This window comes from Heteronotia binoei, chromosome 2, assembly GCF_032191835.1.
Source record: "Heteronotia binoei isolate CCM8104 ecotype False Entrance Well chromosome 2, APGP_CSIRO_Hbin_v1, whole genome shotgun sequence".
NCBI lineage: Eukaryota > Metazoa > Chordata > Lepidosauria > Squamata > Gekkonidae > Heteronotia > Heteronotia binoei.
This window is the reverse complement of record NC_083224.1, coordinates 57,889,235-57,913,165: the sequence shown is the minus strand read 5'-3', so window position 1 is coordinate 57,913,165 and position 23,931 is coordinate 57,889,235. Positions and strand designations below refer to the sequence as shown.

Genomic DNA, 23,931 nt, shown 5'->3' with positions numbered 1-23,931 from the left:
ACTTGGCAACCCTAAGAACAATGGAAGCCTGCAAATATCTGGCTTAAGAAAATGCAATGCAGGTTACTAATGAACTTCTAATAGAATTCAGCCGCTATCATTTTGTAAAACAACCCGAGTTTTTAACAAAAGTTTAAAACGCTGCCTCTTTGTTTTAGGCTTCCAGTAAGAGAAACCACACAAAGACAGCTCAGTTTGCAACAATCATATGTCAAACTCCTCTCCGTCATAATTTTACTTCATTCTTTTCCAGAGCATACACGCTTACCCCTCTAAACAGAATAAAATGGAGATTCCCAAATCAAAGCTGAAGACAGGAAGTGTGTGCGCGTCGCGCTACTCTATTTCTCTCTATGGTTAAGAGGTCGCACGTGCTTGTTACAGGAAAAAAGCCGCAGGAGTGCTGCCTTCTTTTCTCCGCCGTCTCATTTCCTCCGCGGGAAAAGGAAAGGCTGGTTTTTGCATAATGTTGCGCCTAATTTCCTATGTGAGCTGTAGGGGGCGCTGTTCGAAAACCTTTATCGCTTGATTCTCGCCGGCGCCGCTCTCTGTACGCAAGCGTGTAGTTGGGTGCGCGTTTGGCGCGCAGTGGCGGCCACCGTAGCCCGCTTAGTGCCGCCTTTCCGCCCCACCCTCCACTCCGCTTCTCTTTTGGGTTCGCTGGCAGACTCCTTCGGTTTCCCCCCTTTCCGTCCCAGTCGGCGCGACACTGACTAGAGGGCTAGGCGGGATGTCGGGAGCGGGGCCGGGCCCCGTGGCTCAGGGGCTGAAGGAGGCGCTGGTGGAGACCCTGAACGGGATTCTGTGCCCGGTGCAGGGGGTGCGTGCCGCCGCTGAGGAGCAGGTGAAGGTGCTGGAGGTGACTGAGGGTGAGTGTGGGAGAGCCTCTGCTGGAGTCTTTTGTGCCCTGGATATTGGCCTCCTGCATTTCAAGTCTCTCTAGATGAGGCAAAAAAGCCGGGTTGGAGTTATTCTTCATCGCCCAGCCCCTTCTCGGTAAGGGAGATGTGGATTTAAACGAGCAGGACGCCGGCTCCGTATTCCTTTCAGAGGTTCAGGACGGGTTCCACCCCCATCCCCCCTGCCAATGATCCCCAGGCTAACTTTCCTTTCCAGGTCGTGCTGGCCTCTCAAGAGATACTGGCACAAACTGGATCCTTGTCCATAACTGCAGTTCTTGTTCTTCCACCCACCTTGTACGGTTTGACACTTGGACTGTGCAGTTCCTGATTCCTTGAGTTGAGGGTTCCTTTTGGTGATACAGGATGCTGAGCCTTTGCTGTCCTGCTGATAGCTTCCTGGTAAAATGCCACAAAGAGTTTCCAAGTGAGAAAAGAAGAATAGCACAGTTGAAATGGGAGAAGGGCAGTGTTTGAGCTCACCGTAGAAAATTTGTTAATTCTGGGTGGGTTGTGTATCCCTGTAAGTTAATAGGAAAAGTTGATAAGGGTGGTCTCTAGTAAGATGGTAAAATACAAATAATGGAACCAAATGAAATTTAGCGTTTAAGTTTATATTGCAGTGTTTTCAAATGGTGGATCTTGCTCCTTACTTGTTAAAGTGAGCTTCCTGTTGAATCAGAAATCTAAAGTTCTGTTCAGCGCTTGTATTAGAATTGAATGTATACATGCTCATGAAGAATATTCCTTTACATATTACAAATGGGGAGGACCTACCTGTTTACGTACTTTTAAGTTAATATGTTGCATAGTTTAAGTTAATATGTTGAAGAGTGGTGATGTCAGTAAATCCAAATTTTTAAATCAGACCTGAAAATGCAGGCTTTTCCCTACATAAGCAGGGAGTATAGATTTCTTATGATCTCACAATGATAGTTTATGAGTAGTTCTGCCCACACGACACCATGATGCAATTGTGTAATGCAAGTAGAAGGGCTATGTCAAAAAGGTTGATCTGTCCAGTACGTTTTTATTCCATGCTTCCTCCAAGGCACTTGGATCTCTGATTCTCCCTTCCCTATTTTATTCTAACAGCAACATACAGTCTTCAGCTACCATGTATGTCTTCAGTCTGCTGATCTGTACCATTAGTTGCCTACTCTGGCTGACTCTGGGTCACGGTCTTTCATGTTACCAACTACCTGATCCTTTTAACTGAAGATGCCAGGGATTGAACCTGGGATCTTCTGCATGCAAAACAGATACTGTACTACTGAGAATGACTGACTGACTCAAGGTCACCTAGGAAGCTTCATGGAAAAGTGGAAATTTAAACCAGGATCGCCCAAATCTTTGTCCAGCTTTCACTTTGCCGCTACACTGTTCTGTCATAGCCTTCACCTCACTTCATGTCATGACTAGCATAGCGTTTCTGTGATGCTGTGGTACTTATTTCAGGGGAAGGCCCAATATTTCTTTTTATGTGTTGTACTTTTTCTGTCTTTGGTTAGTTTTTAGCACATTAAGGGGACTTTTCTTTTGACATCTAGCCATCTGCTTTGAGGCCTCTGCTCAGATGCCTTTTCTTATGGGACTGTTGTCTCTTGCTCATTTTCTCTGGAAATACAAAGATACAGCTTCACTAAGGATTTGCTCAGAAAGGCAGAAGTGTTAATCTTTTTGTGTTTGGTTGGCTGCTTTTTTGAGAATTCCAGCAGCTATGCATAAAGAAACCACATGGACTCCTGGGAAGGGCTCATTGACTTTGTGAAAAGGTTATTTAAGGATAACATTAGGCCCTTCACATAGGAATAAGCAGGGCCTTTTTTGAACAGGAACTCACAGGAATGCAGTTCCGGCTGGCTTGGCATTGGGGGTGTGGCATTATATGCAAATGAGTCCCTGCTGGGCTTTCTCTACAACAAAACCCTATGTGAAACAATGGTGCCATCGGGGGTGTGGCCTAACAAGCAAATGAGTTCCTGCTGGGGTTTTTCCTACCAAAAAAGCCCTGGGAATAAGTGTTTAAGGACTCTAAAGTAATATAAATAAATAATGTAATAAAGTAATCTTAATAATTTAAATAAGTAATTTAAATAATGAAAAGCAATATATGTTTTCTTTGTAACTTAAATTACTTCAAATGTTATTCTCACTGTGTTTTTTGCCTAGGAAAGCATTTCAAGCTTTCTGAAGAAATCTGTAATTAAGATAGACCTCCCTCTCAAACCTTTTTCTGATAGTGGTGCTTTCAGCCTACAAGATGTTAGAATGGAAATGGGTCTGTCTGTCTGTCTGCAAGGGCCTCTGTTTTAAAGCCTGGTTATACTCAGAACTGATTTAATTCTAGTACCAAGCTCTCTTAGAAGAGCCTTGGGAATATATCCAACCAGGGAAGAATGTTCAACCATCGTTTGTTTTATTTCTTCCTCTTGCAGTAGGGGAGAGTCCTGCACATTAATCAGGTAGCTCAATCAGGTATTGTTCTGGCATGCTAGTCACTAGACCAGAGGTGTCGAACTCATTTGTCATGAGGGCTAGACCTGATGCAAATGAGACCTTGTTGGGCCAGGCGATGTGTGTAATAAAATGTCATGCCAGGTAGCAGAGGTATAAATTTTATAAAGGACACAAACACAATTAAATATTTTTTAAAAACTTAAAATAAAACATGCTTACAACATTAGCACTTGTTGGTCTTAATGGTGCTTTCTTTGTATCTCTCCCATGCAATCGAGGGAACTGGGTGAAGGAAACTTAAGGCTCTTTCCTTCCTTCTCCAGGGGACCAGGAGGGGGAGGATCCTCAGCCAACAGGAGGAAGAGAGGCTTGGCTCAATAGCTCTGCTGTGCGATTGAGCAAGCCTGGCAAAGCAAGCTGATGCAGAAGGAAGCAAGAGAGAGGGAGAAGGAAGCAGGCAGTGCCAGTTGCTTGGGGGCCTGATAGGAGCCCTCTGGGGGCCTGATTTGGCCCTCAGGCCACACGTTTGATACCGCTGCACTAGACCTTCTGTGTCCTAAAACATAATCAGCTTCATTTGTGTGTAACATCAGTAACTCAGTAGAGGAATATTGTATAATGTCTACATGGGCTTCAACCTGTGCATTACAAAAAAATTGCATTACCACAGTCAATCTAACCTTTGTCTGGAGTGTATTGCTGCAGATAGTACAATCAGACTAGACATCAGCCTTCCAACCCAACTTGGGAAATTCTACTTTTGAACATTCCATACTAAACTGCCCTGCCTCTCAGAGTGAGAAAAGAGAATGAAAGTTCCTTCTAGGCTGAGGAAGGGAAGACACTGTTTAAAGGCCAATAATTTCTGGAGGTCTGCAGTAGAAGAGAGAGATTTTAGTCCAGTAGCGCCACAGAGACCAATGAGATTTCCAGTCAAAGCTCCGTTCATCAGATGTGAGCATAAATAAAGATCCCTTTGCCCTTATATCCCAGTCAGAAGGTGGAAGGGGTGTTGGAAAGAAAGGAGTCACTTTAATCTTCCAGGACATTCCATTGCCAACCTAAGTGTGGCAGTCCTCAAACAGAGAGGCTTTACAGGGAGATTATGAATTGAGATTGCTGAGTTAATTCACGAAAGCAAAACAATGAAACCCACCTTTCCCCCACACACACACTGAATAGGGGCATAGGATTATTATCTCACTACAGATGCTGATTTTCTGCCCCTAAGCACTTCTTGCCTGCTGTATGTACTTGCATTGTACTTTTGCATCCTGATTCTCTTTTTCAGCACCCCTCTCATCTTCTGAGATAGTAGAACTCAGGGATTTCCATTCCTACGAATCTAATGAAAGGAGCTTTGACTCTCAAAAGGTTATACTGTGGAAAACTTATCAATCTCTGAGGTGCTGCTGGACTTAAAATTTCCCTATCTTAAGGGGGAGAATCCTTAATTGGTTGATTTCTTAAGGTTTTATTAATTAATTTCTTATATGTTGTTACTTGCAGCTTCCTTCACTGTTCATTCTTCAAATAGCGATTGTTTTCTGGTACAGTCAGGAGGTAGATAATTTTTAATCCATGGCTTTGGGAAGTACTAAACTCAGGGACAGGGTATTTCCCACTGGTGAAGACAGGAGACTGATAATCATGTCCTGCCTCCTTGACTAAATGGTGGGAATCACCCATTCTAAGATGTCTTCTTTTCTTCAGAGTAGAAGGAATATCCAACTCCTCTTTCTCCTGATGGTATTATCTCTTAGTATAGTTCATATGGCAACAGTGAGCTTTTTCTGTTGTAGGTCCTTCTGGGATGGCCTACCAGGATGATTGTGGAGGGATCCTTTGGCTGCTGCATTTAGGACGAAGTGTAAGACAGTTTTATTCCAGAGGGCATTTGGTGGAAGTAAACAATTTTGGCAGTTTGGCTTGTTATTAACTGTATATAGATGTTAATGATGCTTTTATGTCCTTGCTGCTGTTGCTGCTTTGTTAGTCATCTAGAGTCTGAGCAGATAAGGCGGGATATAAATATTCCAAATAAAATAAAATTAGGATAAATTTGTTATACACATAGCACAAACACCCTCAACTACAGAAGCAACATTTCTGACTGATCCAGTGTGGCTAAGCCATGTAGATTCTCCAAGCTTCAGGGTGAACTGTTCAGACCATAAGAAGCTGATTGCTGCTCAGAGGATCAGAGAGCAGTACTCCTGTTAAATAATAACTGAGGTTTGCTCATTGTAGGAGTGGCTACTTGAGGAGCTTGGGGACACATCACCTTTCCAGTTTTAGTAGCAAGGCCAAGCTGTGTTCCATGAGGTAATGTTCCATGAGGTCACTATGAAGTACTCTGATCAAACTAGCTTTTACTTTGCTGCTCAAAGCTCTGTGATCTGATTTTTGTTGTGGGTTGTATATTATTTGTATTCTTTGGTTGACTGTACAAAGTTGTGTTATACTGAAACTGAAAATGCAGGTGGATTGACACTAGTTTACCCCTGAAGATAACCACATTTTTTTCCTAATCTAAGGCTCATAGTTACACTGTAATCATCATCAAGTATAATTCTCCTGGCGTGGTGGCAAATCTGACCATCCTGATTCATTGGGGCTCAGTGGGACTGTACAGTACAAGCCTTTGGTCTGTCAAATTATCAATCAAAGAGTACTTGTGTGCCACTGGTTGAGTCCACTCCTCCCTCCCGCCTGAGTGGCTGTTGCCAGCCAGCAAAGCTGATTCTGTCAGTAAAACAACCAACCTTAGTTCTGGCAGTTACTGTGGGAACACATTATTGGCCCATCACACATCGGTCACCATCTCTGCCCTTCCTTTGGCTGACCCTTGCCCCTGCCTCCTGCAGGCCCAGGAATGTTGAATACACTATCACAAGCAGTCTTACCTCAGAGACAGCCACATCTTTAGCTCTTCTCTGTCAGCTGCCCTCAGAAAGGGCTGCAGAGCTCCTGCGGTCTCACAAAAGGCCCACAGACGGCCTCTCAGTGCACGCAGCCTGCGAAGGCCGCTGTAATAGCCAGGGAGTTAGGCACTGCTTCATAGGGCATGACTGTCTCACCTTTACTGTCTTTCATTCCCTCCTCCCTTCAGCCTTGCCCAGGATGGTTGCCTGAGAAGGAGATAGGGAAGCCTCACAGGGTAGTTGTTCAGATCAAAAGCGAGGAGAGGAATGAGGTGAATGATGTAAGCTGCTTTGCCCTGTCTTGTGAAGAAAGACTGTCCCTTTCCTATTTAGTGACTGCAGGGTTGCCAATTTCAGGTTAGGAAATTCCAGATGGCAGAGATCACTTCTCCTTGAGGTGGTGGTGTGGGAATTAATGCCTTCACATGGATGGGTGGGAAGACAGCAAAGCTGGGGGGGGGGGGCTCGCCCAGAGGCTATTTGTGGTACCTTTTCAGGTTGGTGAGAAATTCCTAAATTTCAGGCCTCTGAGGGAGAAACCACTGTTGCCAATCTCCAGGTGAGGGCTGGAGGTCACTCAGAATTACAACTGCTATCCAGATAGCAGATATCAGCTCCCCTTGAGGTGGGGGGAGGAATGAATGTCTTCACTTGGGTGGGCTGAAAGACAGCAAGGGTGAGGAAGCACTCATCCAGAGGCCTTTAGTGGTACCTTTCCAGGTTGGTAGGAAATTCTTGGAGATTCTGTGGTGGAATTTGAGGAGGGCATAAAAGTTAGGGCTTCAGAGTAGAGTCTGCCAGACACAGGTTCTTGCTGTGGAAGCTGACTGGGTGATTTTGGACCAGTCACAGACTTCAAGCCTAATCTGCCTCACAGGGTTGTTGTTCAGATCACATGGGTGGAGAGAAGAATTATGTGAACTGCTTTGGTCTCCCCCCTACTGTGAAAAAGAGTGTCATTTTCCTATGTACAGGCTGCAGGGAGGGGGAAGAATGGAAACCTTAAGTCAGAGGGGCAGATACAGGGAAGGAGGTTGCCTGAAGTCAGAGGAGCAGATAAAGGGTTAGGAAATTCCTGGAGATTTAAGGAGTGGGGCCTAGAGAAGGTGGGGTGTGAGGTGGGATAGGACCTCAGACAAGAACAATGCCATTTCCTCCTGGGGAACCACTGGAGATCACTCAGATTTACAATTGCTCTCCAGATGGCAGAGATAGCTCTCCTTGAGGTGGGGGGGGAGTCAGTGCCTTCACTTGGGTGGGTGGGTGGGTGGTGGGCACTCGCCCAGAGCCTCTTTCTAGAGCCCACTGTATTTTTCTTCGCAATGGGCCTTACTCCTAGTAGTTGAATAAAATAGGAGTCCAGAGACATTTTTAAGCTTTTGCGACTCAGAGCTCAACCCATCAGATGCACAAGAGTGTAATTCCATTAAGGTGAAGGGAAGGGTCTCAGAGAAAGAGGCTGCTTCAAAACAGGATCCTGTTCAAAGAATAATCAATTAGGGTGTGAGACACACCCAGCTGTTAGACAAAATTTTAAACTAGGTTGGGGGATAAAATGAGATAAGAAGATACAATATGAATTTACAGAGATATAACTGAAGTGACTAACGTATGTAAGGGATGAAATATACCTGTCCTGAGGTAAGTATTTGAGATCCCTGTTAGTTTCTGGAGGGGCTTGAATTGTCTTAAATTTTGTTCCCCTTCATCTTGAATTTATAATACTCTATAGGTGCTAATATCTGCATATCCTACCCCTTACATATGCTAACTTCAGTTGTGCATCTGTATATCCCTACTGTAACTTCATCCTCCACAAGGTTCTACATTTGCCTATCTAACAAGAGTCCGGAGAAGGGTGGATTTGATTTAAATCAAATTGATTTAAATCACGTTTTAAATCACCAGTCAGCAAGACTCGATTTAAATCATGGTTTTCTACATAAAGGCTCATTCTTGCTGACCTTAATATTTACGACCCAGATGAAGGTTTCATTTTAGCTTAATAACTTTTCAGGTTAGTTTTAGATATGTCAAAAAATTAATGATTGATTATTTACTGCTTGAAATCCATAATTATGAAATCAGTTCAAGGTGAGCTATCTCCAGTTGCATCTCCCCTTTTCCTGCTCTATCCCCAGATCTTAGAAATTTCCTAACCTGGTTTTGTGAACCTTTCTCCTTCCCACCTAACAACCAACCTACCTTTATCTGACCCTCTGTCTTCAGCTTTCCCTCCTCCCCTGCAGCAGTCTGTACCCAGAAAAACTGTGGCCAGTTGTGTGATGCCAGCCATTGGAACAGGCCCACTTCCATTGTGGGGAACAGGGATGGGCACAAACTGGGAAAATAGAGGTTTGTTTTGGCTTGCGGTTTGTGACCCCACCAGCCTCCCCAGTTACTGAACTGATTCTTTTAATGGGGTTCTTGACTAGGTGAACTCATCGTTTGGACCTCACTTTCACACAATGCACCTTGCCCAAGCCTTTTAAAGGGACCATATAAATATAGTTTGCTATTCCTGTTTAGTCTTTGCATCTGTTAAAACATCTTGATTATGTTATATATTAATTTGCTGTTCATCATCATCATCATCATCACATTTTATTTGTATCCCGCCCTCCCCGCCGAAGCAGGCTCAGGGCGGCTAACAGCAAAAATTCAATACATACATTGTATAATATAACATTTTAATTTACAATTAATTAAAATCCATTAAAATTCTAAAAACAATAAAATTAATATTTTTGTGCTATTACCCGGATGGCAAGTTTTATTCAGCAGTTCTACTCAGTGAAGGCCATTCAAAACAGGATGGTCTCGCAGGCCCTGCGGAACTGTTCAAAGTCCCGCAGGGCCCGCATCTCTTCTGGAAGCTGATTCCACAGCTGTGGAGCCATGACAGAGAAAGCCCGAGTACGAGTACTCTGGAGTTTTGCCTCTTTTGGCCCGGGGATAGTCAGCAGGTCATACTGCAAGCGTTTTAAGCATTTAAAAAGATAGTGTTTGTCTGCGTCCTTTATAAAGTTTATATCTCTGCTACCTCACATTACATTTTATGACATACATGACCTGACCCCACAAAGTCTCATTTGTGTCAGATCTGGCCCTCTCTGTCTATATGTATGGACTGTTAACTTCCATTTCAATGTATCTGAGGAAGTGTGCATGCACACAAAAGCTCATACCTTGGATAAAACTTTGTTGGTCTTAAAGGTACTACTGGACTCAAACTTTGTTCTTCAGACCAACACAGTTGCCCACCTGGACACACTTTCTTTATTGTAGAACAGGGGTGGCCAAACTTGTTTAACATAAGAGCCACATAGAATAAACGTCAGATGTTTGAGAGCCGCAAGACATGAAGTCAGATGTTTGAGGGGAGGGAGGAAAATAGATGCAGGAGGGGGAAGTAAAAAAAAAGCAACTTTAACTTTAAATTCATTTTCCAAGCCTGCTGGCAGGGTGATTGGAGCTTCAAGAGCCACACAATATGTGTGAAACAACCGGGCAAATGTCCCCATCTTCAAGAAGGGGAAAAAAGACGATCCGGGTAACTACCGACCCATCAGCTTGACATCTATACCTGGAAACGCTTTAAAACAAATCATCAAACAGTCAGTCCTGGAACATTTAGAAAGAATGGATGTGATTACTAAGAGCCAGCATGGTTTTCTCAAGAACAAGTCATGTCAGACTAACCTGATCTCTTTTTTTGAGAAAGTGACTACCTTGCTGGATCAGGGGAATGCTGTAGACATCGTTTATCTTGATTTCAGTAAGGCTTTTGATAAAGTTCCACATACTATCCTTGTTGACAAGTTGGTAAAATGTGGTTTGGATCCTGTTACCGTTAGGTAGATCTGTAACTGGTTGTCAGATCGCACCCAAAGAGTGCTTGTGAATGTTTCCTTATCCTCTTGGAGAGGAGTGACAAGTGGAGCGCCTCAAGGATCTGTCCTGGGACTTGTTTTGTTCAACATCTTTATCAATGATTTGGATGAAGGAATAGAGGGAATGCTTATTAAATTTGCAGATGATACTAAATTGGGAGGGGTTGCAAACACAGAAGAAGACAGAAACAGGACAGGCTGGAAATCTGGGCTAAAACCAATAAAATGAATTTTAATGGATAAATGTAAAGTTCTGCATTTAGGTAGGAAAAATCCAATGCATGGTTATAGGATGGGGGAGACTTGTCTTAGCAGTAGTATGTGCGAAAAGGATCTAGGGGTCTTAGTGGATCATACGCTGAACATGAGTCAACAGTGTGATGAGGTGGCTAAAAAAGGCAAATGCAATTTTGGGCTGTATCAACAGAAGTATAGTGTCCAGATCACGTGATGTGATGGTATCACTTTACTCTGCTCTGGTAAGACCTCACCTGGAGTATTGTGTTCAGTTTTGGGCACCACATTTTAAGAAGGATATAGACAAGCTAGAACGAATCCAGAGGAGGGTGATGAAGATGGTGAGGGGTCTGGAGACCAAGTCCTATGAGGAAAGGTTGAAGGAGCTGGGAATGTTTAGTCTGGAGAGGAGGTGGCTGAGAGGTGATATGATCACCATCTTCAAGTACTTGAAGGGCTGTCATATAGAGGATGGTGTGGAGTTGTTTTCTGTGGCCCCAGAAGGTAGGAGCAGAACCATTGGGTTGAAATTAAATCAAGAGTTTCCGGCTTAACATTAGGAAAAACTTCCTGACAGAGCGATTCCTCAGTGGAACAGGCTTCCTCGGGAAGTGGTGGGGTCTGCTTCCTTGGAGGTTTTTAAACAGAGGCTAGATGGCCATCTGACAGCAATGAAGATCCTGTGAATTTAGCGGGAAGTGTTTGTAAATTTCCTGCATTGTGCAGGGGGTTGAACTAGATGACCCTAGAGGTCCCTTCCAACTCTATGATTCTATGACTCTATGATTCTAACCACATGTGGCTCCCAAGCTGCAGTATGGCCACCACTGTTGTAGAAGTTCATTGCTTTTACTATGATAACACGATTGTTTGACCTTAGCAGTAAATTATTTTATTAGAGTCATTTTGTATATAATATATATTTAGATGTGTACCTAAGACAGTTTAAGTATAGGTTAAGATGTCTTAACAGTGACTGTCAAATTTGTATCATACCAGTGTGGATGTGGCTGCTGTTTTCTGTTCAAAAGCACCTGTAGCATCCAACCCAATGCACATGCAATGGCAAGCCCAAAGTGCCTACCATATAATCTGTGACACTTTTATTTTTATTGTTGTTGGAAAGGAAAGAAGTTCAAGGATACTGTTGGTTTGTTTAAAGAGGCCCAAGGTATAGAAGGTTGTTCTTAATGTCATAGCTATGCAGTTATTATGGGCTGTATCCTATACCAGGTACAGTGAAAGCTGGTGTGGTCCATTAGTTAAATGCTGTCCTTATCTATGCATGGTGGTAAGATACTATGATATAACTTGGGAAAGAGAAAGTCACAAGTAATTTCATGCTCTACTTCTTTGTGAAGATAGTGGCATTCATTGATTAAATATATTTGTTTTATGTTGCTTTTGATTATTAATGGTGTCTTGTTTTGTTTTTGTTTTTTGTAAAGATTTTGGTGGTTATTTTCCAACAAGTCACTAATATAACCATATATAATGAATATTGGTTTTGGATATATTTTTTGCATTTTATAACTACCTTAAGTATTTTTTATTCAGAATATATAGTGACCTGTCATCAGTGCTGGAAATATTGTTGAATATCATGTTTTACTTGCTTCCTACTATAAAGCTTACTTAGGACATCATAATCCTCTACTAGACTTGTGTGCATATGCTGAATAAGTGTGTTTCAAAGTAAAGATTGGCTTGTAGACTAGCTAATATGACAGTCTGCTTGCAGGAGGAGATGGTCAAGGGAGATAGATTTATCTGTTATTAAGAACTGTGAACTGTACTGCCCTCATAGGTATCTATTATTTCATAATCTAGGGTTATATCTACTGTCACATAATAATTCCATTAAATTGGAAGCTGACAAAGAGATATTGCTTTCTTATTCTTACCTGAGGTTTTCTGGATCTTTTCCAGTATAACCTAGACATTGTTCTTCTGCGAAGGGGGAGCCCTCGGGGGATCAAGACTCAGCCCTGAGCATGTGGTGTTTACTGAGCCTTGCTGATGGAGCCTGCATTCAAATAAAGGCCAGTTGTGCAGTTTGTTCAGATTTTTTAACTAATGGTCTTGGCTATGATTCCACAAATGGCTTGTGTTTTTTAAACTAATGGTCTTGACTTTGATTCCACGAGTAGCTTGAGATAACTAAACTATGTGCCAGTTTTAACTTTCTAGATATTTTATAATGAGCGGAACTTTAATGTTGCTTGGTATGATCCTGCTCCTGCAAGGAATATTGTCACATCATACATCAGAAGCATTTGAAGAAAGAAAATCAAAACTTTTAAGTTGTATTCTTTATATTGTACATTAGTAGCTTTTTATACTGTGTGCTCCATTTATTGTATTTCTAATGAAATGAAGTAGACAGGTTCATGAGAAGAATATAAATATGGGTTTAGCTGGCAAGACGATTCACATTTTTACTGATTGCACTAGCTGACTGTTCAGTTCCATTATTGAGACAAATGGGTAAATGTATAAGATTTTTGAATAATAATTTGAAATTTGGCTCATATTTTTGAGCTAAAATTATTCAGTTATACCACCTATTGAATTAAAGCTATATATGTATTTAGTATATAAAATAATATCAGCCTGATTAACAGATAACTCCTATGAATTATGTGTAATTACTATATAGATTAAATTGAAAATGCTTGAAAAATTAGTCATTTCCAGCTCCACTGAGCTATCTGTGAACTGCTAATGGTGTGTATGAATCCCCAGCTGTTCCTGTAAGATGTCTTGTAAGTTACACTTTATTCCTGTGACATCTGCTACATCATGTGGCTTTAGTAAAGGGCAACCCCCAAAAGTCAGTTGTCTCACTGAGCTCACTGAGTTTAAAATTTTTTTGGTTATCTCCACATTTTATAGCACATTTGGTTGCTGCATGTACATATGACTGGGAACTCTGATTGGAGTTCCAGAGACATATGTAGATGGTTCAGGTGACATGTGATTGTTTACATCTTACACATTTGCTGAGGTTTCATGTAGCATCAATGTAGCTGTCAGATTTGCTGAATAAAGTGTGGTGCTTCTCTTGGTCCTGATAAGGGCACATAGCTGTTTATGGAGCACCATAGTCTACCTGTTGCAGCTTCGTTTCACCCTGAATGAGAATCAGAAACCTAATTTATTTGCACAGAACTGGAATTATATACCAGTTTCTTCTTGTTCTCTTGTAACTTTTAGTGAACTGTTGGAGAAAAGATGGGAACAGAGAGTCATAATTCCTTAGAGAATTCCTTCAACTGTGTGTGGTGTTCACATGATTGGACTATATATATTGAGCAAGCAACTAATACTCGGCAGCTCCAGACTGATAAAACTACAGTTCTTGTTTCTTCTTTATCTCCCATGTCTTAGAATGGGCAGTAAAATATTGTGTTAAAGCTATTTTTTCAAATAAGATTTAAAGAACTGTTGAAAAGTACCCTTCATCCCTACCCAATTTATGTTTGGCTTAGCAATACCCAAAAAAAGGCTTGAATTGTTTTTGCGCCTTTGTAAGAAGATTGCTACTTCTTTGCTTTAGAACTCCCAATAATGCCTCTACATTCAACATTACTATATGGTCAAGTATGAGAGGACAGCACTGTCAAGAAGTTAGTCTTGTCTGATTGTAGATTGCCTTGTGGCATAAGGATGAGAACTCTCTCCAAAATATGAAGGACCCAAATCATTGGGCTTTAAATTGGCAGTTTGAATTATGTTGAACACTCTACAAAACTAATGTGAACACTGGAACATTAGTATGTGCTTGCAATAGCTTGTAAAGTGGGCTACACGTTCTGTGCTTCAGAACTGTTTTCAGAGCAACTCTGCATAGATGTTGTAAAATAATCAAGCCTCAATGCTATGAAGTCATGAACAACAGTTGTTAGTTCTGAATTGTATGGTAATATAGGACCTTGCTTCTCTGGGTATGCATTTGGGACAGTAGGGAAAGGTGAACTGTTAACACTGAGGGAATGGAAACGTTTAACAGACCATGTCGGCTATCGTTATATCAGCATAGTTTTGAGATATCTTACCTGATTCTGTTCTCTTGCTGTAAGAAAGCACTAAGTGCGAACAAATAACTCAAAGCCTGGATCAAATGAAAAGGATTGTTTAGGGCATTAGTGCACTGGTAGCATACCATTCTAGACTTTGCCCAGTGAATTCAGGTGCAAATTAAACAGAGAGTTACCAAGACAGACTTGTGGGACTTCAAAAGGTATGTTAAGTTGTATCTTCATTTTGCAGAACTGAGTACAATTTTAAGGACACAGAGGTGTTTTTACTAATTTAGGAGGCTGTGAACCATGAGAAAGCATTTTCCATTCAAATTTAACTGTGTATTCCTTTTAACACATTCTGTTCACCTCTTTGTAGCTTGTTGCATGCTCCCTTCCGTCTCTGCACTGCCCTGGCTTTTTTGGCATTCCTTTCTTTTATACTCCCTTTTGCTCTATCCCTGGTCTACAAATTTATCTGCACCTCATCTTTACCCCCTTTTTCTCCCTATGCCCAAAAGCAATTTTTCTCTCTCTACTTCCATCTTGAGTAGAGAGATGACGAAACTAACATCTTATTTGAGAGACAGATCAGTTATGAAATTTGAGGAGAGATGGAATGTGTATTTGTGTGAAAAGAAGCAAGAGATAAATTAGAATGAGAAGTAGTTTAAAATTTTGTATATAAATGTACTTCAATGAAGAATGAGAAATAGTTTTAAATATTCAGTGTTGAATATGAAACCTATCCTAACAAAATTATTTTATTTATGTAATAAAGGGGGTGTTGAGGAGAAAACATTTTCCATTTTTTGTTTATGATGTATATAAAACTATTACCTACCAATATATAATTGCTTTTTACTTTCTGTATCTGTCTTTTAAAAACTATATTTAAAAAAGAAGAGCCCTGCTAGATCAGACCAGTGGTCCATCTAGTCCAGCAGGATGGACAAAAGAAAATACTCCTTTATACAGCAATGTGGAATTTGCTACCAGAGGACATAGTGATGGGTACAAGCATCACTATAAAAGGGAATCAGGCAGATTCATGGAGGATAGATCTGTCAGTGGCTACGAGTTGTGATGACTTAAGGGAACTTCCACATTCAGAGGCAGTCCACCTCTGAAGACCAGAGCCAGGATGCAACATCAAGGGAAGGCCTCTGCCTCTATGCCCTGTTGTTGGGCCTCCAGAGGACCTGGTTGTCCACAGTATGCGACAGGATACTGGACTAGATGGACCACTGGTCTGACCAAGCAGGGCTCTTAAATTCTTATGCTTAGCCTGCCATTGACAGTCCCAGTTCTTACAATTTGCAAATGGTTGCACATATGCCACAGTCATGTGGTATGGATAATATAATTTGCAATTCATCAATGAAAAATGACTAGGATAAATCATATATTATTGAAAATAATATACTTTGCCCACATTTTTCACATTTTACAAAGTTGCAACTTCTCTAGGCTTATTAAGTCTCTTGTAACACAATTGTAATACTTCTTTTTTTTTAATCCAAAAACTTTTTATTGAGCTTAATAAAAACATACAAATAAAGCAATCAATGACTGTATCTGCAATCATTCTTTGTGTATAAGCATAGCATACCAGCAGAAAAAAATATATATATACACAAAATACAGACAAAACAACAAAAACACAATATATATATACACACACACACACACATATATATTCACACACACATACATAATTGGCAGCTGAATTAAAAAATAAGTACTCTGTCCATATATTAAAATTGTAATACTTCTTGAGGAGTAATGAATTTCTTTGGCTCAATACTTGTTGATTTGTTATAATACAGGTTAGAATCGAATATAATATAATACACTAAGCCATATAATCCTGTGAATCTTAGCTTCAGAAGGCTTGTAGTTGTTAAAGCACTTTACAAGTTAAGTTGTTAGTATATTACAATTAGTTGGCCCTTGACAAATAGCTATTATGTGTTTGATTACAAACCTTGACGTGAACCAGCTTTCAACGGAAACTTGATATCTGTCTTTGTAACATGAATTGCTGTTGTTAATGGTTTTTGCACTTGGTGCTGTTGATCACACTTCCTCATTTGCCACTATTATAGGTTTCATGCCACTGACAACACTTAAATATAAAAGTTGCCATGGCAAACTTTCTAAATCTGATAAGCATGTAGTAAGCACTGCAGAAAATACTATCTACCCATTTACTCAGTGCTAATTTAAAATGGAAGAGCCTCATGGCGCAAAGCGGTAAGCTTGCAGTATTGCAGACCAAACTCTGCTCACAACCTGAGTCCAATTCCAGAGGAAGCTGGGTTTAGGTAGCTGGCTCAAGGTTGACTCAGCCTTCCATCTTTCTGTGGTCAGTAAAATGAGTACCCAGCTTGCTGTGGGTAACATGAAGATGACTGGGGAAAGCAATGGCAAACCACCCGTAAAAAAAAGTCTGCTGTGAAAACATTATGATGTGACGTCACCCCAGAGTCGGAAACGACTGGTGCTTGCACAGGGGACTACTTTTCCCTTTTTTATTTAAAATGCAGGAAGTTAGAGATATAACATTTCTGGATTTTTTTGTGCATGGAGGGGACAGAAATGTTGGGCAGGACTGAAATATATGCAATGGTTATTGTTTTATCCAACCTAAACTAATTTTACTGCTTTTAACAGGTTGACTCAGCCTTCCATCCTTCCGAGGTTGGTAAAATGAGTACCCAGCTTGCTGGGGGGAAACTGTAGATGACTGGGGAAGGCAACGGCAACCCACCTCGTAAAAAGTCTGCCGTGAAAACATTGTGAAAGCAACGTCACCCCAGAGTCGAAAATGACTGGTGCTTGCACAGGGGACTACTTTTTTTTTAACAACATAAAATTCATCACTCACAACTTACTTAGCATATAAAATTGCAATATTTGACATATTTATGGAATTTAAAAGTTAAAAATGCCCTAATTTTATTCAAGCAAAATAGCAAACATACCCAGTACTTGAGAGGAAACTGCAAGCTGATACACCCTATGTTGTCTTAGTTCATGTACCTTAATTTTTGCTATCTGGTTAGAGAGAGCTAAGTTCTCAGTGAAACTTCCAGTTTTCGTCTGTGGCTTTGTTGCAGTTTCAGCCTCACCTTCTACTGATCTCCTCCCGCCCCTTTTGCATTGTGAGTTACTCCACTCCTCTCTAAGTTTGTACCACTGAAGTATTGTATGAAGCTTAGGTCTGAAGTACTCTGGAAATATCTCTTAGAAGATATGCAGAAACCTGCGTCTTATGCAGTAGCAAAATTTTGTACCATAGTTATTAGAAAGTGGAAATGTTTGGAATTATTGAATAGCTTTTTAGTGTTCTGAGTTTTATGGATGTAAGATGGCCTTTAAGAGATGTTTTAACCTTATGTTGGACTTTGACCGTAATAAATACTGACTGACTGACTTCCCCCCCTGCAAGGTAGGGCAATAAACTACTTTTTACCCAATCTGTGGGCAAATGTTTCACAGTGGTTTGAGGGAGAAGTGATTAGGTCAACCACATCAGACCAAAGAGACAACAGAATGCATGCAACTGTTGAGAAGCACTGAAAGCCCTGCATACTCGCCCCTATCTTTCTAGGACAAGGGTGGCCAAACGGAGGCTCGAGAGCCACATGTGGCTCTTTCACACACATTGTGTGGCTCTTGAAGCCCCCACTGCCCTGTCAGTTACTGAAGGAGGATAGGGAAATGGCTGAGAAGCTAAATGAATTTTTTGCCTCCGTCTTCACTGTGGAAGACGAGAACATTTTGCCCGCCCCAGAACCACTAATTTTGGAAGGGGTGTTGAAAGACCTGAGTCATATTGAGGTGACAAAAGAGGAGGTCCTACAACTGATAGACAAATTAAAAACTAATAAGTCACCGGGTCCGGATGGCATACATCCGAGAGTTCTGAAAGAACTCAAAGTTGAACTTGTGGATCTTCTAACAAAAACCTGTAATCTTTCATTGAAATCTGCCTCCGTTCCTGAGGACTGGAAGGTAGCAAATGTCACCCCCATCTTTAAAAAGGGTTCCAGAGGAGATCCGGGAAATTACAGGCCAGTCAGTCTGACTTCAATACCGGGAAAGTTGGTAGAAACCATTATCAAGGACAGAATGAGTAGGCACATTGATGAACACGGGTTATTGAGGAAGACTCAGCATGGGTTCTGCAAGGGAAGATCTTGCCTCACTAACCTGTTACATTTCTTTGAGGGAGTGAACAAACATGTGGACAAAGGAGACCCGATAGATGTTGTTTACCTTGACTTCCAGAAAGCTTTTGATAAAGTTCCTCATCAAAGGCTCCTTAGAAAGCTTGAGAGTCATGGAGTAAAAGGACAGGTCCTCTTGTGGATCAAAAACTGGCTGAGTAATAGGAAGCAGAGAGTGAGTATAAATGGGCAGTCTTCGCAGTGGAGGACGGTAAGCAGTGGGGTGCCGCAGGGCTCGGTACTGGGTCCCATGCTCTTTAACTTGTTCATAAATGATTTAGAGTTGGGAGTGAGCAGTGAAGTGGCCAAGTTTGCGGATGACACTAAATTGTTCAGGGTGGTGTGAGAACCAGAGAGGATTGTGAGGAACTCCAAAGGGATCTGTTGAGGCTGGGTGAGTGGGCGTCAACGTGGCAGATGCGGTTCAATGTGGCCAAGTGCAAAGTAATGCACATTGGGGCCAAGAATCCCAGCTACAAATACAAGTTGATGGGGTGTGAACTGGCAGAGACTGACCAAGAGAGAGATCTTGGGGTCGTGGTAGATAACTCACTGAAAATGTCAAGACAGTGTGCTTTTGCAATAAAAAAGGCCAACGCCATGCTGGGAATTATTAGGAAGGGAATTGAAAACAAATCAGCCAGTATCATAATGCCCCTGTATAAATCGATGGTGCGGTCTCATTTGGAGTACTGTGTGCAGTTCTGGTCGCCGCACCTCAAAAAGGATATTATAGCATTGGAGAAAGTCCAGAGCAGGGCAACTAGAATGATTAAAGGGCTGGAGCACTTTCCCTATGAAGAAAGGTTGAAACGCTTGGGACTCTTTAGCTTGGAGAAACGTCAACTGCGGGGTGACATGATAGAGGTTTACAAGATAATGCATGGGATGGAGAAAGTAGAGAAAGAAGTACTTTTCTTCCTTTCTCACAATACAAGAACTCATGGGCATTCGATGAAATTGCTGAGCAGACAGGTTAAAACGGATAAAAGGAAGTATTTCTTCACCCAAAGGGTGATTAACATGTGGAATTCACTGCCACAGGAGGTGGCGGTGGCCACAAGTATAGCCACCTTCAAGAGGGGTTTAGATAAAAATATGGAGCACAGGTCCATCAGTGGCTATTAGCCACAGTGTGTGTGTATGTATAAAATTTTTTGCCACTGTGTGACACAGAGTGTTGGACTGGATGGGCCGTTGGCCTGATCCAACATGGCTTCTCTTATGTTCTTATGTCAGCTGACTTGGAGAAAGCATTTGTCTCTTTAAATCAATTCGCCAAGCCAGATAGTGACTTGGAGAATGCATTTAAAGTTAAAGTTGCTTTCTTTCCACCTCTCCCTCCCCTTCCTTCCTTCCTTCCTTCCTTCCTTCCTTCCTTCCTTCCTTCCTTCCTTCCTTCCTTCCTTCCTTCCTTCCTTCCTTCCTTCCTTCCTTCCTTCCTTCCTTCCTTCCTTCCTTCCTTCCTCCCTCCCTCCCTCCCTCCCTCCCTCCCTCCCTCCCTCCTAGCTCTTGAACATCCGATGTTCATGTTTTGTGGCTCTCAAATGTCTGACATTCATGTGTTGTGACTCTCAAACATCTGATGTTTATTCTATGTGGCTCTTATGTTAAGCAAGTTTGGCCATCCCTGGCCTACACAGTGAAAGTCTGTTTGTGCCTGAAAGTATTAAAGAAAATTCAAACCACACCCTGAAGTTATAACTAGCTTAAATTTATGTGCCTTAGCCAGGTTTCTCCTTTGATTAACTGGAGATCTGTGCTGCTGATCTGTTCGTTGAAACCAGCCTGTAAATAAATAAATCTGTGTTTATGTACAAATCCTGCCTCGATCTCCATATTCTACATGTGCTCTACAAAATGTACCTCACTACAGCAAAGCCATTTCTGTATACTTGCTACCTTAAGAATACCCAGTAACTGAGGAGAAGGTTTATCATCTAAAACAAACCTGGTTCCCCAGAATCAAAGGAGGGCTGCATGAGTCCCCTAGGTTGCTATAAAAGGCCTATCACAGTGACCATTTTGGTCAATCTTCAGAAGCCCTGCTTCAGGTGGCTCATCCATTTGAGGTTAGATAGGTGGCAACTTGACAGGGTATGCTCATTACCAGAGAAAGCCCTAACAATCGGGTCAAAGGGTCTTCTTAGTCATGACACTATGGAACTCTTCCGCAGGAAGATTCATTTGTCTTCCTCTATCTCTCTGTTCTGCCAGTGGGTAAAGACTATTTTTGTTTTGTTTGGCATTCTCTCACTCAGTAGCCCTCCTCCCTGTTTGTGTGTGTTCTGTGCAGGACTTTTTTTTTACAGAAATTCCTTTGCATGTTACACCCCCTACTGTAGCCATTCCTCCAAGAGCTTACAGGGCTCTTCTTACAGGGCCTATTGTAAGCTCCTGGAAGATTGGCTACATCAGGGGGGTGTAGCCTAATATGCAAAGGAGTTCCTGCTACAAAAAAAGCCCTGGTTTTGTGTGTTTATATTTTATGTTTGTATTGTTTTATTTAATTGTTTTAAATATTTATATATATATATTAAATACCCTTAAATGTCTTAAATGTTTTAATGCTTGCTACCTTAGAGGATCCTGAACAGGGTGGAAAGGTGGTATAGAAATTTTTTTTGGGGGGGGGGATTGGGAATTACTAGCACTGGAAGGATGAGCAGTAGAATCTGATATTTTCATCCTATGTGCACTTTCATTTAGTAGTATCTTCAAAATATTTTATAATTGCATCCATGATGTCTAAGTGTATCAATTGCTAAATTTGTTAATTTCTTGCCTTCCCAATTGTTTTGTTGAAATATCTAACACTTTAAATATATTAATAGCTTTTATTTAACTCTCCTTATGCGTTATTTCTTCTGTCATCTTGATGAACTGAACATATAGCTGGAGCTGACTGATTTGATCCATTTCAGTTTACTGATTCCCAAGATGTCGATGTTCAGTCTTGCCATCTCTTATTTGACCACATTCAGTTTACCTTGATTCATAGATCCTGCATTTCATGTTCTAATGCAATATTGTTCTTTGCAGCATCAGACTGTTCCTTCACTATCAAACACATCCACAGCTGAGCGTCCTTTCAGCTTTGGCCCAGCCGCTTCATTCTTTCTGTGGTTACTTGTACTTGCCCTCTGCTCTTCTCCAGTAGCATATGGGGCACCTTCTGATCTGAGGAGCTCATCTTTTAGCCTTTTGTTACTGTCCATGGGGTTTTCTTGGCAAGTTCCTTCTCCAGTGGATTGCATTTTGTCTGGGATCTCAGCTGTGGTCTGTCCATCTTGGGTGGCAGCAATCCATGGGAGAGATTGGGAATACACTGTGCACTAAATTGTCACTTTTTGTCTGTGTTCATTGTGATCTTTTATACTGGTTTCCGTATTATCGGTTTGTTGTCTTTTTTTTCTTTCAGAATTTGGTGTTCACTTGGCAGAACTGACTGTAGATCCTCAAGGAGCACTAGCCATTCGTCAGGTGACTCTTTTTCAACTGAAGTGACAGGAGGAGTTAATATAATGCTTGAGTTACAATGTAGTCTCCTTACAAAGGCTAGTAAGTGACTTTAGTGGAGAGACTGTACACTCTTGAAATACAAGCTTTCCCTCCCTCCTTTCATAATTTTAATGAGGCTAGGTTGTTGCTACAAGCCAGCAGATATCCCGGCACTGTAAAACTTAAGATACTCTTCAGTCATTTGCTGTAGTACAGTAGAACAAATCTTTGTTGTTTTTTATTCCTATAATTAAAGCATTTGACAGCAACATGACAATAATGGAAGCTATTAGTGACACTTCTTAACTCAATGGTAAGCTTCTGTTTTTGAGAAGATGGTAAAAGCTTAACTCAGTAGACTGGTTTTGGTTTGTTTAGGCAAGAAAAGCAAGAAACTCCTAGCCCCCCTCCATGCTAGAGATAACATCCATTAAATTTTCAGAAGTTGCTTCTGCGTTTGCATGTTTCAATAACTTTAAGAGTTTTGTTCATCATATAGTCCAGTGATCTCCACACTTTTTCAGCCTTCAGGCACCTTTAGAATTCTGACACAGTATGGTGGGTGCAGCCACAAAATGCCTGTCATACAAGGCAGAGCCAGCCACAAAATGGCTGCTGCAGCTTACCTCAGTCACACAGTGAAGATCCTGGTGCTATGTGGGCAGTTACTGCTAAAGCAGCATGTTTAAAAATCTGCACAGCCAGTCAGAAGTCTTGCTGGACAAAAGCCCTCTGGCCCTGCCAACTTTCTAAAAATACTTGGTGACCACCAGGAAGGGTGTCAGCAGGGGCTATGGCACCCACAGGTGCACATTGGGGACCTCTGATATAACCTATTAAGAACTAAAACTAAATGGATGCTTGGAATTAATCATGAATTTGAGCACCATTTACATCTTTCTTATTTCTGTCCACAGCTGTCATCTGTGATTTTGAAACAATATGTAGAAACCCACTGGTGTTCCCAGTCAGACAAGTTTAGACCTCCTGAGACTACAGAAAGGGTAAATCTTTTAATACTTGATTTCATGCTGTCTCAGTTTAGAAGCCTCTTTTTATATGCTTGTTTTTCCAGGTAAACTGTATTCAAATGAACAGGCTTGGATCCAGACTTTGTTTTCTGATCATGGAAATGCTTTCCATCAGTGGAGGAATGAGTGGCAATTTTTGCTGATTTCCCCCTCCTATGTCAGACCCTAACATTCCTCTGAGTGCTTTTCTTGGAAATCCCCTGACATCTGGGTAGGTGGATTTGTGCATTGGGCAAAGGATGGCAAAGCTCTGCTTCTCTAAATTCTGTTTGCGCAATATTGGATCCAAGCCGTAGTATTTTCTATGTTTGGGCCGTCGGGGGCCGGGGGGGGAAATCCCCCTGCCAGCTTTTGGCGGTGTCCCGCTGAGGCCGGCGGACAGGGTCAAAAGCCTGGGGGTGCTGCTGGAGCCGTCCCTAAATATGGAGGCCCAGATAGCGACCACTGCCAAGTCCGCGTTTTTTCATCTTAGACGGGCAAGGCAGTTGGCCCGACGACCTAGCAACAGTGATCCATGCTACGGTCACCTCAAGGTTGGATTACTGCAATGCCCTCTACATGGGGCTGCCCCTGTGCCAGACCCGGAAACTGCAGCTGGTGCAGAATGCCGCGGCCTGGCTGTTATTGGGCCTCCCAAGATGGGGGCACATTCGGCCGGGTCTTCGGGCTCTGCACTGGCTTCCAATAATATACCGAGTCCGGTACAAGGTGCTGGTCATTACCTTTAAA

At 41.7% G+C, this 23,931-nt stretch overlaps 1 protein-coding gene across 1 annotated transcript in view; it reads left to right on the top strand.

Annotated features, from left to right (window-relative positions):
• The first annotated feature begins 550 nt into the window (after positions 1-550).
• Positions 551-23,931, top strand: part of IPO9 (importin 9) — a 72,674-nt gene continuing 49,293 nt past the window's right edge. The window contains exons 1-3 of the mRNA XM_060231076.1: positions 551-869; positions 22,092-22,153; positions 23,089-23,175. Of these exons, the coding sequence (XP_060087059.1) occupies positions 731-869; positions 22,092-22,153; positions 23,089-23,175 (288 nt within the window). The 5' untranslated portion in view covers positions 551-730. The remainder of the gene's footprint in view (positions 870-22,091; positions 22,154-23,088; positions 23,176-23,931) is intronic.